The sequence below is a fragment of the Perognathus longimembris genome, chromosome 3 (genome assembly GCF_023159225.1).
Source record: "Perognathus longimembris pacificus isolate PPM17 chromosome 3, ASM2315922v1, whole genome shotgun sequence".
Lineage (NCBI taxonomy): Eukaryota > Metazoa > Chordata > Mammalia > Rodentia > Heteromyidae > Perognathus > Perognathus longimembris.
In genome coordinates, this window is record NC_063163.1 from 77,498,845 (window position 1) to 77,516,334 (window position 17,490).

Genomic DNA, 17,490 nt, shown 5'->3' on the forward strand with positions numbered 1-17,490 from the left:
TGAGTGTGGGTTCCCTGAGCCTCTACTCCAAGTTTTTGTTTGCCTTGCCTTTGGTGCTGCAGCTGCTTCCAGCACTCTCTGTGTCTGATTCCATACTTAACATTTTTCTCCCTTTCTTTAGGACTGTACTCAAAGATTTCAAATTTAGTTTAAAAAGCCTTGTATTAAATTCTCTGTTCAAATAATTGGAGTGGTTTCTGTCTTCTGACCAAATCCTGACTTTTAGAAGTGATAATATTAGGTGTCAGTATGGCTCACTTAAGAGCTTAGTATTACGTTATTTTTAGGGCAATTTTAAGATGGCATACTATATAAGCAATAATTGTATATATCCTAAATAATTTGGTAAAGTATCTCATGATTATGGGCAATATAAATGCTGTAGATTTCTTTTTTAGTTTCTTAAATTTTTTATTGTTATTATAAAGGTGATATACAGAAGAGTTATAGATACCTAGGTCAGGTAAAGAGTACATTTCTTTTCTTTCTTTTTTTTTTTGCAAGTCCTGGGGCTTGAACTCAAGGCCTGAGCACTGTCCCTGGCTTCTTTTTGCTCAAGGCTAGCATGCTACCACTTGATCCACAGCACTACTACTGGCCTTTTCTATATTTGGTACCAAGGAATTGAACCCAGGGCTTCATGTATACAAGACAAGCGAAGAATACATTTCTTTTTGGACAATGCCACCCCTTCCCTTACTCTCTCCAAGTTTTTCCCTCCCATAAGTGCTGTAGATTTAATGATGGTAAAGTGGTTGAATCATACAGTTATGGAAAATCTATACAAAGATTATATTTTTGTTGTTGTTTGGCAGTATTAGGGGTTTTATCCTTCCTAAGATGACCCTGTAAACACTAAGATACACCTCCATCCCTGATTTTTTTTTTTGTTGTTGTTTGCCAGTCCTGGGCCTTGGACTTAGAGCCTGAACACTGTCCCTGGCTTCTTTTTGCCCAAGGCTAGCACTCTGCCACTTGAGCCACAGTGCCACTTCTGGCCATTTTCTATATATGTGGTGCTGAGGAATCAAACCCAGGGTTTCATGTATATGAGGCAAGCACTCTTGCCGCTAGGCCATATTCCCAGCCCCATCCCTGATTTTTTGTTTTGTTTTGTTTTTTGCCAGTCCTGGGGCTTGAACTCAGGGCCTGAGTGAGCACTGTCCCTGGCTTCTTTTTGCTCAAGGCTAGCACTCTACCTTGAGCCACAGCGCCATTTCTGGCTTTTTCTATATATGTGGTACTGAGGAATTGAACCCAGGACTTCATGTATACGAGACGAGCATTCTACCACTAGGCCATATTCCCAGCCCCCTGATTTTTTTTTTAATTCTTAAAATTTATTTATTTATTTATTTATTAATTAATTTTTTTTTGGCTAGTCCTGGGCCTTGGACTCAGGGCCTGAGCACTGTCCCTGGCTTCCTTTTTGCTCAAAGCTAGCACTCTGCCACTTGAGCCACAGCGCCACTTCTGGCCGTTTTCCGTATATATGGTGCTGGGGAATCGAACCCAGGGCCTCATGTATATGGGGCAAGCTCTCTCGCCACTAGGCCATATCCCCAGCCCCCAGTTCTTAAAATTTTATTGTAATGGTCAGCCACAGAGGGGTGACAGTTACATAGATCAGGTAGTGAGTACATTTCCTTTTGAACAGTGTCACTCCCTGTTTTTCCCCTCCCAACTTCCCTTACCATTTTTGTGCTTCCCTTTCCTGTCCCCAAATCAGATGAACTTATATACAAGACAAAGGGTATAGAAATAAAAAACAGTGACAGAAGGGAATAAACCAAAGGAAAAAGGAAAGAAGAAAAGAAAAAAAAGCTGCAAACAGTATAATGAAAAAAACTCTTCCATTTCTTGGAGTTCATTTTTGATAAGTATCATTTTATATGATCTTATGCACACTGAGTCCTTGTGATCCTCTCCTAAGAATAACCTCCTTTGTTCTCACTTGTGAATATTTAGATTGCTGTTTAATCATGTTCAGGTGTAATTATAATTATTATTATTATTTTTTGGTTGGTCATGGGGCTGGAACTCTGGACCTGGTGCTATCTCTGAGCTTTTCAGCAAAAGGGTGGCACTCTACCACTTTCAACCACAGTGTCATTTCTGGATTTCTCGTGGTTAACTGGAGATAAAGAATCTCACAGACCTTCCTGCCTGGTCTGGCTTTGAACTGCGATGCTTAGATCTCAGCCTCCTGAGTAGGTAGGATTACAGGCATGAGCTACTGGCACCTGGAAATTATTTGTCTATTACTGTCTATTGGGTTTACTTATAGATTTTCAGGCACATTCTAGATATTACCAGTAAGGGAAACCATGCAGCCTGTGTTTCTTTGAATCTGGCTTACTTCGCAAAGTATATTTTTTCCCAAGTTTTTCAATTTCCTTATGAATGGGGAAATGCTATTCTTTCTGATGGAAGCATAGAATTCCATTGATTTTTTTTTTTATTATCAAACTGAATTACAGGGAGGTTACAGTTTCATACCTTAGGCATTGGATACCTTTCTTGTACTGTTTGTTACCTCGTCCCTTGTTCCCCCTCCACCCTCCCCCTTTCCCTTCTCCCCGCCATGAGTTATTCAGTTCATTTACACCAAACAGTTTTGCATGTATTGCGTTTGTAGTTGTTTGTCTTTTTTCTTTACCCTGCCATTTATTTTTTTAATCTAAGCTTTTTTCTTTATTGAGATTAAGTAACCACATAAATTTCGCAGTATACATTTTAACCTTCACAATGATAGAGATCATCATTCTAATTTACAAACCTTATGAACTCTATGAACATTAACAATAAAACTATCTCTTCCAGATCAGGTGATATGTACATTTCTTTCTTTTTGTTTAGTCTAATTTGTTCCTTCTTTTTCTCTCATTTCTTCCCTCCCATCACCACCCTTGAGTTACTTAGTTTACTTTCATCAATGTTTATTGCAGCTCTTAGACCCCTCTGCTGTACTTTTTCACCTGCTTTCCACTCATTCTGTGCCCTCCTACCAGCTTCCCTCAGATCTGCATGTGTATACATCTTTTTTTTTTTTTATTTATTTTTTATTTATTTTTTATTATCAATTGAACATAAATTTTTTTTTTTTACAAGGTGCTGTGCAAAGAGGGTGCAGTTACATAGTAGGGCATTGTGTACATTTCTTGTGATATCTTACAACCTGTTTTCCCATCCCTTGTCTAGGTCAGGTAGACCCATATGCAGTATACAATGTATCAAGCACATATACAGTGTTCACAGACTTGGTCTCTACTGTCTCTCCATCTCCCTTTGTTAACAGTCATATATCAGGGAGATCATGCCCCTTTGTTTTCTGTGTTCTAGGCTTGTCTCACTCAACATTATTTGTTCGAGTTCTGACCATTTCCCTGCAAATAACAATATTTCACCATTCCTAATCGCTATGTAGTATTCCATTGTGTATAAGTACCATATTTTTTGGATCCATTCATCTGTGGAGGGGCATCTGGGTTGTTTCCAAATTTTGGCTATTGTGAATTGTGCTGCGATAAACATGGAAGTACAAATGTCCTTTTGATATCTTGGGTTTTGCTGTTTAGGATAGATGCCTAGGAGTGGTATGGCTGGGTCATAGGGTAGGTCTATATTGAGCTTTTTGAGAAACCTCCATACTGTTCTCCAAAGTGGCTGTACTAATTTGCACTCCCACCAACAATGGAGAAGGGTTCCTCTTTCCCCACAGCCCCTCCAGCATTTGTTGTTTCCTGAGTTCAGAGTATAGGCCATTCTAACTGGGGTGAGGTGGTATCTCAGGGTTGTTTTTATTTGCATTTCCTTTACTAGCAGGGATGTTGAGCATTTCCTCATGTGTTTCTTTGCCATTTTTATATCTTCTCTTGTGAAGTCTCTCTTTAGCTCTTTTGCCCATTTCCTAATAGGTTTATTGGGCTTGGAGGGGCTTAGTTTTTTGAGTTCTCTGTAGATGACAGATATCAGGCCTTTGTCTGTTGCTGTGCTGGTAAATATCCTTTCCCATATCGTTGGCTGTCTTTCTATTTTGGTGGCTATGACCTTAGCTGTGCAGAAACTTTTTAATTTGTAGTAGTCCCATTTGTTGAGTCTTTCCCCTATTTGTTGTGCGCCTGGGACTCTATTCAGGAAGTTCCTTCCTGTGCCTATAAGTTCTAGTGTCTTTCCTACTCTGTCCTTCAGTAGTTTCAAGGATTCAGGTCTGATGTTGAGGTCCTTGATCCATTTTGAGTTGATCTTGGTGCATGGTGATAGGCTTGGGTCTACTTTGAGTTTTCTGCATATGGCTGCCCAGTTCTCCCAGCACCAGTAGTTGAAGAGGCTATGTTTATTCCATTGTATATCTTTAGCTCCTTTGTCGAATATCAGTTGGCTGTAAGAGTGCGGTTTTATTTCTGGGTCTTCAGTTCTAATCCATTGGTCTTCCGATCTGTTTTTATACCAATACCATGCTGTTTTTGTTATGATGGCCTTGTAGTAGATCTTGAAGTCAGGTATTGTGATACCTCCTGCATTGCTTTTTTTGCCTAGAATTGCTTTGGCTATTCTAGGTTTTTTGCTGTTCCATATGAATTTATGGATTGGTTTCTCTATTTCAGTGAAGAATGTGGCTGGGATTTTGATAGGTATTGCATTGAATTTGTATAACAATTTGGGCAATATGGCCATTTTCACTATATTGATTCTGCCTACCCATGAGCATGGGAGGTCTTTCCATCTCCTTGTGTCTTCTTTGATTTCCCTTATTAGATTTTTGTAGTTTTCATTGAATAGGTCCGTCACGTCCTTGGTTAAGTTGATCCCTAGGTACTTTATTCTTTTTTTGGCTACTGTAAATGGAATTGTTTCCATAATTTCCTTTTCTGTTTGTCTATTGCTGGTGTACAGAAAAGCTGCTGACTTTTGTGGGTTGATTTTGTATCCTGCTACTTTGCCAAATTGGTTTATTAGGTGTAGGAGTTTGGGTACTGAGGTTTTTGGGTCCTTCAGATACAAGATCATGTCGTCTGCGAATAGGGATAACTTGATTTCTTCCTTGCCGATGTGGATCCCTTTGATGTCCTCCTCTTGCCTTATTGCTATGGCTAGGGATTCCAGCACTATGTTGAACAGAAGTGGGGAGAGTGGGCATCCTTGTCTTGTTCCTGATTTTAGGGGGAATGACTTAAGTTTCTCTCCATTTAATATGATATTAGCAGTTGGTCTGTTGTATATGGCTTTTATTGTTTTGAGGAATGTTCCATCTATTCCTGTTCTCTCCAAAGCTTTTAATAGGTATGGATGTTGTATTTTGTCAAAGGCTTTTTGGGCATCGACTGAGATAACAATGTGATTCTTGATTTTAGTTCTGTTTATGTGGTGAATTACGTTGATTGATTTACGGATGTTGAACCATCCTTGTGACTGAGGGATGAAGCCTACTTGGTCATGATGTATGATATTCTTGATCACTTTCTGGATCCTATTAGCTAATATTTTATTGAGGAGCTTTGCGTCTGTGTTCATTAGTGATATTGGTCTGTAGTTCTCTTTTTTGTTGGGTCTTTGCCTGGTTTGGGAATTAGTATGATATTAGCTTCATAGAATGAGTTTGGGATTTCTCCCTCCATTTCTATTTCGCGGAAGAGTTTGAGGAGTATTGGAATTAGCTCCTCACTAAAGGTTTTGTAGAATTCGTTGGTGAATCCATCTGGGCCTGGGCTTTTCTTAGTAGGGAGGTTCTTGATTACCTCCTGTATCTCACCGTAAGTTATTGGTTTATTTAGCTGATTTATTTCTTCTTGGTTCAGTTTGGGCAGTTTGTACTTCTCTAAGAATTGATCCATTTCTGTAGAATTATTGTTTTTTGCTGAGTAGAGGTTTTGGAAATAGCTCCTTATGATTGTTTGAATATCGTGTGTACTTGTTGTAATTTTTCCTGTGGAGTCCCTGATTTTACGAATATGAGTCTCTTCTCTTCTTTTTTTTGTAAGTCTTGCAAGGGGTCTGTCAATTTTGTTTATTTTCTCAAAGAACCAGCTTTTAGTCTTATTTATTTGTTGAATGGTCTTTCTATTTTCAATCAGATTTATCTCTTCTTTAATCTTTGTGATCTCTCCCCTCCTAGTCGTTTTAGATTCTCTCATTTCTTGTTTCTCCAGTTGTTTTAGTTTCATCGTGAGGGTATTCACCTGCTCTGCTTCCATTCTTTTAATGTGGGTGCTGAGTGCAATGATCTTGCCCCTCAGTACTGCCTTAGCTGTGTCCCATAGGTTTCTTTGTGATGTGTTTTCTTTGTCATTGTGGCTTATGAATTCGTTGATTTCATCTTTAATTTGATCTGTAGCCCAAGTGTTGGATGGGGTTTAGCCTCCAAGAGTGTGTATAGGCTCTGTGGTATCCTTTGTTGTTGAGGGTTACCTTTAATCCACTGTGATCAGATATAATACATGGGATGACGTCAATACTTTTGTATTTGCTGAGGTTCTTTGTGTGGGCTATGACGTGGTCTATTTTGGAATATGATCCATGGGCTGCTGAAAAGAAGGTGTATTGGGTCTCTGTGGGGTGAAAGGTTCTATATAGGTCTGTTAGATCCATTTGGGAAATGGTGTTATTTAGGTCCTCAGCTCCCTTACTAATCCTCTGGGTGTTGGATCTGTCTCTTGGAGAGAGAGGAGTATTAAAGTCACCCACTATGATTGTGTTTGCGTCTATCTTGCTCTGTAATTCTTTGAGGATTTGCTTGACATATGTCGGGCCTCTTTTGTTTGGTGAGTATACATTTATCACCGTGATTTCTTGATTCTGTATTTTTCCTTGTATTAATATGTAGTGTCCTTCTTTGTCTTTTTGAGTGGACTTTAAAGAGAAGTCAAGCTTGTCTGAGATCAGGATGGCTACACCTGCCGTTTTGGTGGATGCATTTGCTTGGTAGATCTTGCTCCATCCTTTCACTCGAAGCCTGTTTTTGACCCTTGCTGTAAGGTGGGTCTCTTGTAGACAGCAGATGTCAACTTTTTGTTTGCGAATCCATTCTGCCAGTCTGCTCCTCTTTATCGGGGAGTTTAAACCATTTATATTTAAAGAGATCAAGGATAAGGGTGTTTTTTCTCCTTCCATTTTCTTGGTGGGCTGTTTTTTCTTCTTTTTTTTTTTTTTTTCTTCTTGTCTTTAGTGAGCTTGTGTTTCTGCTGGACTTTGGCTATTGAAGTTTCTTTCTGATTCTGTCTGTGTGTCTTTTACGATCTCTGTTGGGTGGGGTTCCCCTCTTAATATTCGCTGTAGGGCTGGTTTTTTATTCACATACTCCTTTAGCTCCTCTTTGGTGTGGAAAGATCTGGTTCTCCCTTCGAATGTGAACTCCAATTTCGCTGGATATTTGATCCGAGGTTGTAAATTGTTATTCTGGAGTACTTGGATGGTGTTCTTCCACTCGCTTCGAGCTTGGTAAGTTTGTGTGGATAAGTCGGATGTTATTCGAATCCTCTTCCCATTGAAAAAAGTTTCCTTCGCTTTGGCTGAATTCAGAATTTGCTCTTTAATCTTGAGGTCTGTAGTCTTGAATATTATGTGCCTTGGGGTGGCTTTCCTGGGGTCTGGCCTGCCAGGTGTCCTATAGGCTTCGGTTACCTGGATGGGGTCCCCTGTGAGATTGGGGAAGTTTTCTGCAATAACTTTATTGAGAACATGATTAAGCCCTCTGCTCTGGTATTCGGCTCCTTCTTCTATTCCAATTATGCGCAGATTATATCTCTTGTCTTTGTCCATTAGTTCCTGGATTAGTCTTCCCTGAAGCTTCACCTTTTCTTGGAGTGTGGTCATTTTCTGGTTGTTGTCAGCTGCTTCATCGTCCAGGCGAGAGATTCTGGATTCTATATGGTCTACTCTTTGTGTCATGGTTTCAATTGCGGAGTTTATGGATGTCAGAGAGCTATTTATGGTTGTCATATCAGCTCTGATCGTGGAGATTTCTTCCTTTAAAGAGTTGTATTTTAAATCTATTTTTTCATGCATTTCAATTCTTAGGATGTGGAGATTTTCTTTAAAGGCAGCTTGCATTGTATCCATTTTTGCTTCCATTTCTTTAAAGCAGGTCTGCATTGTATCCAGTTTTGCTTCCATTTCTTTCTTGGCTTCCTGGGTGTCCTTCCAGATTTCCGCTCTAAATTCCTGGAATTGTTTTCTGATTTCATTTCTGACGCTTTCGATCATTCCTGTTAACATGGCCTCATTTGCTTTTTTAGTCTCCATCTCTTCAGTCGTGCTGCTTTTTGGAGCTGGCGAGTTGGCTTGCCCTTTGATGAACTGAGTTATGTTTCTTTGTGATTTGCGCATCTGGAGATCTGGATAGCTTCTCAGGTTTGGTTTGTAGCTCCTCCCTCCCTCCTGTGTAGACGTGTCTACGGCAGCAGGTGCTGTCGCTGTGTCCCCGCCCACCAGTGCAGGGTACGCCTACCAGAGCGGGCGCTGTCGCCGGGGGCCCCGCCCTCCTGTGCGCTGTGCGTCCACTGCAACAGGCACTTCGGCGGGATATGCCTCCCAGAGCAAGTCCTGGGTTGTTGGGTTGTGCTTGCGCCCTCCCACGAGTCCGTTGGGGGGTGGTACGTGTGGGGCCCAGTGGGATCGACTGTCCGGGTGTGGCTTGGCCCCTTCAGACCTCACCTCCGCTGTGAGGAGGGGGGACGTGATCAGGCTCTAGTGACCCTGCTGGGCTGGTATTGCCCACCAGCGCCTGTGGTTTTAGTTGTAAGAGTCTGCGAGGTCCAGGCGCCTCAGGTGGGGTTTGCCCAACCGGCTGTCTCCCGGCCCCTGTTGGGAAGGGGGCGGGGCCGGTTCTGCCAGTTCAGGAACCTGTGGGGTGTTGGTGCTGCTGAGCCCTTCCCCTGCTAAACTGACTTCCCAGCGCCTGATGGGAGCTTCCCTGCCTGATTTGTGGGTTCTTTGTTCCCTCAGGGGTGGGGGAGGGGGGAGGGAGGGCACTCACTTTTGCTGTTTTGTGTGTGTGTCCCTCGCAGCCGTTGGCCCTCCAGGGGTTGGCTAAGTGTCGTGGTGGCTTCCCTGGTTCCCGATTTCTGCCGCGCTGGGTTCCCTTGTCCAAACCCGGTGTGGACCCGAACTTCTCGTCGCTGCCGGTGTGTCTTGGTCCACACCCTGCCTTGTGTCCGTGGGGTCTCCCCCTATATGAATTCTGCGCTCCTGGCAGCCTGTCTGCCGATCGCCGGGTTCCCCTTTCCCAGCCTGACCCTGTTTGGGCCAGGGTCGGCTGGAGGGGGGAGGGTGCCCCGGTGAATCTCCGGCTCCGTGTAGGTTTTCGGTTCTTCTTTTTTGCTCCTTTTTGTTTTCCTGCGTTTCTCCACTGCTTCTGGCTGCTGGTTTTGCTGGGTTCTTGATGGGGTGTTGGGTGTTGGGGTTCCCAGCTCACTATGCCGTTGGAGCGAGTCGGGGTGCCTCCCTATTCCATCGGCGCCATCTTTCTTCTCCCAGCATTTAGAGTCTTAAACACACATGATCATACAAGCTATCATATTGTAGTTAAAATTCCAGGACTGCAGAACAAAGAAAGACTTGAAAGTTATGAGGGAGAAGTGCCATGTAACTTACAAAGGCAAACCTCTCAGAATGAAGGTAGATTTCTCAACTCTTAAGTCAAGGAAGGTACAGAATAATGAATTTCAAGCTCTGAAGGAAAATAGCTGCCAACAAGATTACTATGTCCAGCAAAGTTATCTTGCAGAATTGAAAGAAATATAAAGAGCTTCCAAAATAATCCTAAACTATAGGAATTCATGATCACTATGCAACATTACATAAAATACTTAAGAAAAACCCCAACTAGTTGTTGGGCTCTGGTGGCTCATGCCTGTAATCCTCAGGAGGTTGAGATCTGAGGATTGTGGTTTGAAGCCAGTCCAGGTAAGAAAGTCCATGAAACTCTATTTCCAACTAATTACAAAAAAATACCAGAAGTTAGGCTGTGTTCCAGTGGTAGAATGCTAGCCTTGAGCTCAAGGATATTGCCCAGGTCCTGAGGACCAGAAAAAAAAAAAAAAAAGGAAGAAATGCCTGCCAAGTGGGCGCTGGTGGTTCTTTCCTATATATAATCTGACTAACTCAGGAGGCCAAGATCTAAGGATTGAGGTTTGAAGCTAGCCCAGATGGAGAAGTCTGTGAGACTCTTATTTCCAGTTAACCAGCAAAAGGCTGGCAGTGTGGCCTAAATGGTAGAGTGCCATCCTCGAGTGAAGAAGCCAAGTGAGAACTTGAGCCCCTGAGTTCACACCTGGATACTGGCATAAAAAAGGAAATGCCAGCCAGCCTTCTAAAGCTCATACCTTTAATCCTAGCTACTCAGAAGACTGTGAACTGGAGGATCACAGTTCAAAGATAGTTTAAGCTGGGTGCTGGAGGCTCACGCCTATAATACTAGCTACTCAGGAGGCTGAGATCTGAGGACTGCAGTTTAAAGCCAACCAAGGCAAGAATGTCTATGAGACTTAATGTGCAATTAACCACCAGAAAACCGGAAGTGGCCCTGTGGCTCAATGTAGTAGAGTGCTAGTCTTGAGCCAAACAGCTCAGGAACAGTGCCCAGGCCTTTAGTTCAAGCCCCACAACCAACAAAAACCAAAACCCCCAAACCAACAACCAGCTTAGGCAGAAAAGTCTCAGAATCTCCATACCTAAATAACTATCAAAAGGCCCTTTGAGATATGACTCAAGTATAAGGTCCTGAGTCCAAGCCCTGGTAATAGTGCATGTGTGTGTGCACATGCACCCCCCCATAATATTCACTGTATATATGTAAAAATAGAAGCAGGTAACTTGAGGGAATGCATAGGGTTGGGTCAGATGGAGAATGATGGAAGGGATGACATTAATCAATATGCACTGTACTCATAGTCTGACATATTGGGGGATGGGAATGTAGCTTAGCAGTAGAGTGCTTCCCTAGGATGCATGAAGCCCTGAGCTAGATTTCTCAGTACCACATTAACAGAAAAAGTTGAAAGTGGTGCTTTAGCTCAAATGGTAGAATGCTAGCCTTGAGCAAAAGAAGCTCAGGGACAGCTACTCCAAGCCCTGAGTTCAAGCCCTAGGACTGGTTAAAAGAAATAAATAAATTGACATGTTGAATTGAAGCTCTTTTGACTATTTTACTGAAAGATAATTTTAAAAATGAAAAGAAATGCCTAGGAGATTAGTAAAGCACATCTCTGAGTTTGTCTGTGGCAGCATTTCCAGAGACAGTTATATCATGAGGGTCCTGATATAATAAATGGATTAATCTGTTGATGGGTTTGTAATAGGTTAGCATTAAGAAAGTGGGGAGTGGATGGGTTAGTAGGAGGAAGCAAGTCACTGGAATATGTCCCTGAGTACAATATCTTGCCCTGGCTTTTTCCTGTGTGTTTCTTTTTTTCTTTTTCTTTTCTGCTTCTTTTCTTCCATGTGAACTCTGCTCTTATATGCCTTCCCTGCCAAGACAGACTGATACTTCTGAAACTGAATCCAAATAAATGTTTCCTTTTGTAAGTTGTTTCTGTCAGGCATTCTGTCATAGCAATGAGAAAAGTAGCTCCTACAGACAAAAAATGATATTTCAAGCAAATGAAACCTACAAACGAGTAGCTATGCTCATATCTGACACAAATTATCAAGCCAAAATTAGAAGAGATGCTGTTCCTTTTATGTATTAGTACAATAACAATAAATAAAGATAATTATTATAAATATAAAAGCACCAAGCTGGGAATATGGCCTAGTGGCAAGAGTGCTTGCCTTGTATACACGAAGCCCTGGGTTCAATTCCCCAGCACCACATATATAGAAAATGGCCAGAAGTGGCGCTGTGGCTTAAGTGGCAGAGTGCTAGCCTTGCACAAAAAGAAGCCAGGGACAGTGCTTAGGCCCTGAGTCCAAGGCCCAGGACTGGGGGTGGGGGGAGAAATATATATATATATATATATATATATATATATATATATATATATATATATATACCCCAAAAGGTGGCACACTTAATTTCTTAAATATTACTACACATAAAGGGACAGATAGGCCCAAATACAGTAAAAGTAAGTAATTCAGTGCCCTATTGCCACTAATAAATGGGTTATTCAGACTCACCCCCCCAAAAAAAGCAACAAAGAAACATCAGAGTTAAACTATGATATATAGATCAAATGGATATAACAGGAATCTACCAGGTATTCCATTGAACAGCTGCAGAATACACATTCTTTTTAGCAATCCACAAAACTTTCTTCAAAATAGATATTTTGTACCAGAAAGCAAATCTTTTTTGTTTTGGTGGGTCATGGGGTTTGAACTCTAGGCTTGCGCATTGTCCTTGAGCTCTTCAGCTCAAGGCTAACACTCTACCACTTCGAGCCACAGCACCACTTCCGGTTATCTGTTGGTTGAGTCTCATAGACTTTCCTGCTTGGTTTGGCTTTGAACCATGATCCTCAGATCTCAGCCTCCCAAATAGCTAGGATTACAGGCGTGAGCCACCGGTGCCCAGCAAGAAAGCAAATATTATCAAATGCAAAAGATTGAAATAATTTCTTGGATCTTATCAGTTCATAGTGGAATGACACTAGAAATCATCAAGAGAAACTACAGAAACTGTGCAGACACACGGGACTGTTTGTTTTTTTTTGCCAGTCCTATGGCTTGAACTCAGGGCCTGAGCATTGTCCTTGGCTTCTTTTTGCTCAAGGCTAGCATTCTGCCAGTTGAGTCACAGCACCACTTCTGGCTTTTTCTATATATGTGGAATCGAACCCAGGGCTTCGTGGATATGAGATAAGTGCTCTACCACTAGGTCATATTCCCAGCCCAGACACACGGGATTGAACAACTATCTTTTGGTGGTACTGGGGTTTGAGTACAAGGCCTTGTGCTTGCCAGGTTAGCCTTTACACTTGAGGCATGCCCCTAGCAGAACAATACACTTCTCTTCTTCTTCTTTTTTTTTTTTTTTTGCCAGTCCTGGAGCTTGAACTCAGGGCCTCAGCACTATTCTTGGCTTCCTTTTTGCTCAAGTCTTAGCATTCTGCCATTTGAACCACAGTGCCACTTCTGGCTTTTTCTGTTTATGTGGTGCTGAGGAATCGAACCTAGGGACTCTCCTGCTAAGCTACATTCCTAGCTCAACAATACACTTTTGAATGACCTACCCATAAATGGACTCAAGGCCAAAAAACAGTCATTAGAATTTATGCAGAAAAACCCTTGATAAAACTCAATATCCTTTTTTTTTTTTTTTTTTTTTTTTTTTTTTGCCAGTCCTGGGGCTTGGACTCCGGGCCTGAGCACTGTCCCTGGCTTTTCTTTGCTCAAGGCTAGCACTCTGCCACTTGGGCCACAGCTGACCCCAACAACCTCTGGCCATTTTCTGTATATGTGGTGCTGGGGAATCGAACCCAGGACTTCATGTATGGGAGGCGAGCACTCTTGCCAGTAGGCCATATTCCCAGCCCTCAATATCCCTTTTTTATAAAAATACTGAAGAAACTGATATAAAAGGACTACATATCACATATCATATAATAAAGGCAAATCCATGTTCATTACCATTATGAATGGGGAAAAACTTTGAAAGCATTTCATCTAAAATCAGAAATACTAGAAAAGGATATCCAGTCTCACTATTCTTTATGTAGTACTTGAAATTTTAGTCAGAGCCATAAGGCAATAGAAAGAAATAAAAGAAATACAAATAGGTAGAAGGCAGAAGTTAAGTTATGCCTATTTGCAGATTATATTATCCTATATTGGGAAGACCCTAAAGACTCCACCAAAAGATTTGGAGACCTGATAAATTCAGTAAAGTATTAGGGATACAGAATCAAAATATAAGCTGGGAGCTGGTAGTTTCCAGCTGTAAACCTAGCTACTCAGGATGCTGAGATCTGATGACTGTGGTTCAAAGACTGGGAATATGGCCTAGTGGTAAAGTGCTCGCCTCGTATACATGAAGCCCTGGGTTTGATTCCTCAGCAACACACACACACACACACACACACACACACACACACACACACACACACACACACACACACACACACACACACACACCCCGGAAGTAGCACTGTGGCTCAAGTGGCAGAGTGCTAGCCTTGAGCAAAAAGAAGCCAGGGACTGTGCTCAGGCCCTGAGTTCAAGCCCCAGGACTGGCAACAAAAACAAACAAACAAAGACAGCTCAGGCAAGAAAAGTCTATAAGACTCTTATCTCCTGAATTAAAAAAAAAAGTTCTTGAAAATCTGGTGTTGAAATTTGATGACAATAGCAAAATTATGGTTTCCACTTTATCTAGTTTGAAAATGTTAAAAAATACATTAAAACACTGTTTTGAAAGTTTATTGTCTGGACAGAAACATGTAGTTCAAGTGATGGTGTTTGCCAAACAAGTGAGAGGCTCTGAGTTCAACCCCTAGAACTTCAAAATTAAAAGTAGATTAAAAACAAAACTAAAGATTGCATATAGTCATTCCCTAACATTTGGATAAGAGAATGTTTAAGAAAGTAAAAGTATTACATAGTCTTATTAACATGCTAAAATATTTAAATTATATTCTTTTATTATTTGTTGGAGCAGACTCATTGTAATATAATTGAGTTTATGCTTTCCATATAAATTTGTATTTAGTTTTCCCCTAGTATAAGTTTAAGTGGCCATAAAAGCTTGTTTTGCACTCATTCACTCTGTCAGTCAACAACTATGTACATGTATAAATACGAATGTATGTATCACAGATACATATACCCATGTGTATTCAAGGCATGGTTGAATGCATTGAATGGTGGCTGCTTCAAGGAAGATTTATTGTCTTTCAGGGCCCAAGATCAACTATAAAAACATGAGAAGAAGGTCTGTGTTCTGTTGAGGTTCACATAAGGAAACTGTCTGGATTATATGAATTTTGTTTAACAAGGTTTCTTTCTTTGTAGGTTCCTCTCTTTGGTGCTAAGACTGTGGGCAGGAGAAGCCCTGAAGAACCACTGAGCAAAGCTGAATTTGTTGAGAAAGTTCGGCAGAGTAACCAGGCTTGTCATGATGGAGATTTCCACACAGCTATTGTTCTGTACAACGAAGCTCTGGCTGTTGACCCTCAAAACTGCATCTTGTACAGCAATCGGTCTGCAGCCTACATGAAAATCCAGCAGTATGACCAGGCGCTGGATGATGCCATCAAAGCCCGCCTCCTCAACCCCAAGTGGCCAAAGGTAGCAGTTTTATTAAATTAGAGTCTCATGTGCTGATATTGTATTCTAATGTAACATCTTTATTGATTCACTGTGGTTATTAGATAATCAGCATCATCAAAATGCACCGTGCCTTCATTGGACTTCACTTGCCTCAAATTCCAGCACCTAGGAGTCTAAGGCAGTAAGTAGGTTTGTGAATTCAAAGCCAGCCTTGGCTACATAGCAGATCCAAGATAGCTTGAGATATATGTGTTATGTATGTGTGTATTTACATATGTATATATATTCACATTTACAAATATACACCTTTATGTACATGAATATATATGTTTGCATACACATATTTATATACATACACACATATAGATATATATTAGGATCAAACAAAAACTAAGCACTCTAACAAAAAGCTTATTTTATAATAAAGTGTATCTCATGTAGTTAATTACATTTCTATATCCCAGAATTCCTGGCAGTGGAGTACACTGCAGAATATTCTATGCAGTACAGTTCATTGCAGAGGTTATTTACCTTTATGAGTATATTGCTGATAAGTGGCTCAAGGTCACTGCTGTGCATCATCAAAGATCACTAGCCTCTGACAATAATAAAATTAAGAATCTGAAATAATGTTTTCTACTAAGTACATATCACTCTTTTTTTCTTTTTTTCTTTTTCAAATTTTTATTATCAAACTGATGTACAGAAAGGTTACACATATCACTCTTAAACCAATAGAAAGTTGAAAAATCATTATGTGGAAGACTTGTAATTCTGGGACCATCTGTGCTGTTTGATTACGTAAGTAATCTCTATTTTAATCTGTTGATCTCTATTCTGCATTCTAACTATAATGGTCCTTAATTACTATAGGTTTAAAGTAAGTCTGACATCAGGTACTGTAAGTTATGCAGTTTCAGATTTCTTTTTTTAAGTCTTTTTTGCTATTTTGTGTTTTTGCATTTCTATGTAAGTTGTAGAATCAATTTCTTAAAAAAAAAAAAAACCACTGGAAGATTAGTGGAACTGCATTGAATTATTAGATCTGTTTGGTGACAATTCTCATTTTAAGAGTATTTCAATACTCTTCCAATTCATGAACATGGTATATTCTTTATGATGAAAAATTTAAACCTTTACAAAGAGTATACTAAATGTACAACTTCAATAATTACCAATTCATGTCATTTTAGTTTTGCATATATTGTCACATTCCTTCCAAAAATGATTAAACAAATTCCAGGAATTATATCACTTCATCCATAAACATTTCAATATAAATATCTAAAAGATATTCATACTCTTTTTTTTTTTTTTTTGCCAGTCCTGGGCCTTGGACTCAGGGCCTGAGCACCATCCCTGGCTTCTTCCTGCTCAAGGCTAGCACTCTGCCACTGAGCCACAGCGCCCCTTCTGGCCGTTTCCCATATATGTGGTGCTGGGGGATCGAACCGAGAGCTTTATGTGTAGGAGGCAAGCGCTCTTGTCACTAGGCCATATTCCCAGCCCGATATTCACACTCTTAATGTCCATATCAATATAGCCTTAACACATAAAAGTTTAACTAATATAATGAAGTGCTGTCAGTATTCACATCTCATATATTATTTCCAGGATATTTAGATTTATTTGTTTGAAATTGAATTCAGATAAAGACATACTTCTCTTTATTAGGCTTTCTCTTACTTTCCTTTGAATCTACTTGTACTTAGTGTTTAGGTCTCATATGGCTTTATTAAATTTATTAAAAAATATTTTTTGAAATAGGATCTCATTAGTTGCCCAGACTGGCATTGAATTCTTAGGCTGATGCAATCTTTCTGCTTTAGCCTCCCAAGTAGGTAGAATTACAGGCATGTGCTTGTAATTGTGTTTTGATGCTATTATAAGTGAGTCTATGGAAATAAAAGTATTCTTGTACTTTATGTCATGCAACTGTAAATTTTTTTTTTAAAAAAAGAATGCTTCACGAATTTGTGTGTCATCCTTGTGTAGGAGCCATGCTAATTCTTTGTGTCGTTCCAGTTTTAGTATATTTGCTGCTGAAACGAGCACTAAATTAACTTTTGAATTCTATTAATCTTTTTCTTTACAAATTCCTTAGGATTTTCTATGCACATGATAATGTTGACTGAAAGTAACCACAATTCTGTTTCTTCCTTTCTTTTGCTTGTTTTCAGGATAGTATTTAATCAGGGAAATTAATTTATCTTTCTGGCTCCACTTCATTGGTTAGCATATTGAATACTCCATTCCTCATTCCAATCCCTACAGTTGACTGTT

At 40.3% G+C, this 17,490-nt stretch overlaps 1 protein-coding gene and 1 non-coding gene across 3 annotated transcripts in view; one reads left to right on the plus strand and one right to left on the minus strand.

The window, feature by feature from the left end:
• Positions 1–17,490, plus strand: part of Ttc28 (tetratricopeptide repeat domain 28) — a 534,278-nt gene that overhangs the window by 14,081 nt on the left and 502,707 nt on the right. For both annotated transcript variants that reach the window (XM_048342731.1, XM_048342732.1), the window contains exon 2: positions 14,950–15,225. In XM_048342731.1, the coding sequence (XP_048198688.1) occupies positions 14,950–15,225 (276 nt within the window). The remainder of the gene's footprint in view (positions 1–14,949; positions 15,226–17,490) is intronic.
• On the minus strand, positions 17,158–17,262 carry LOC125349755. The gene has a single exon (XR_007210571.1). It is a non-coding gene; the product is annotated as a U6 spliceosomal RNA (small nuclear RNA).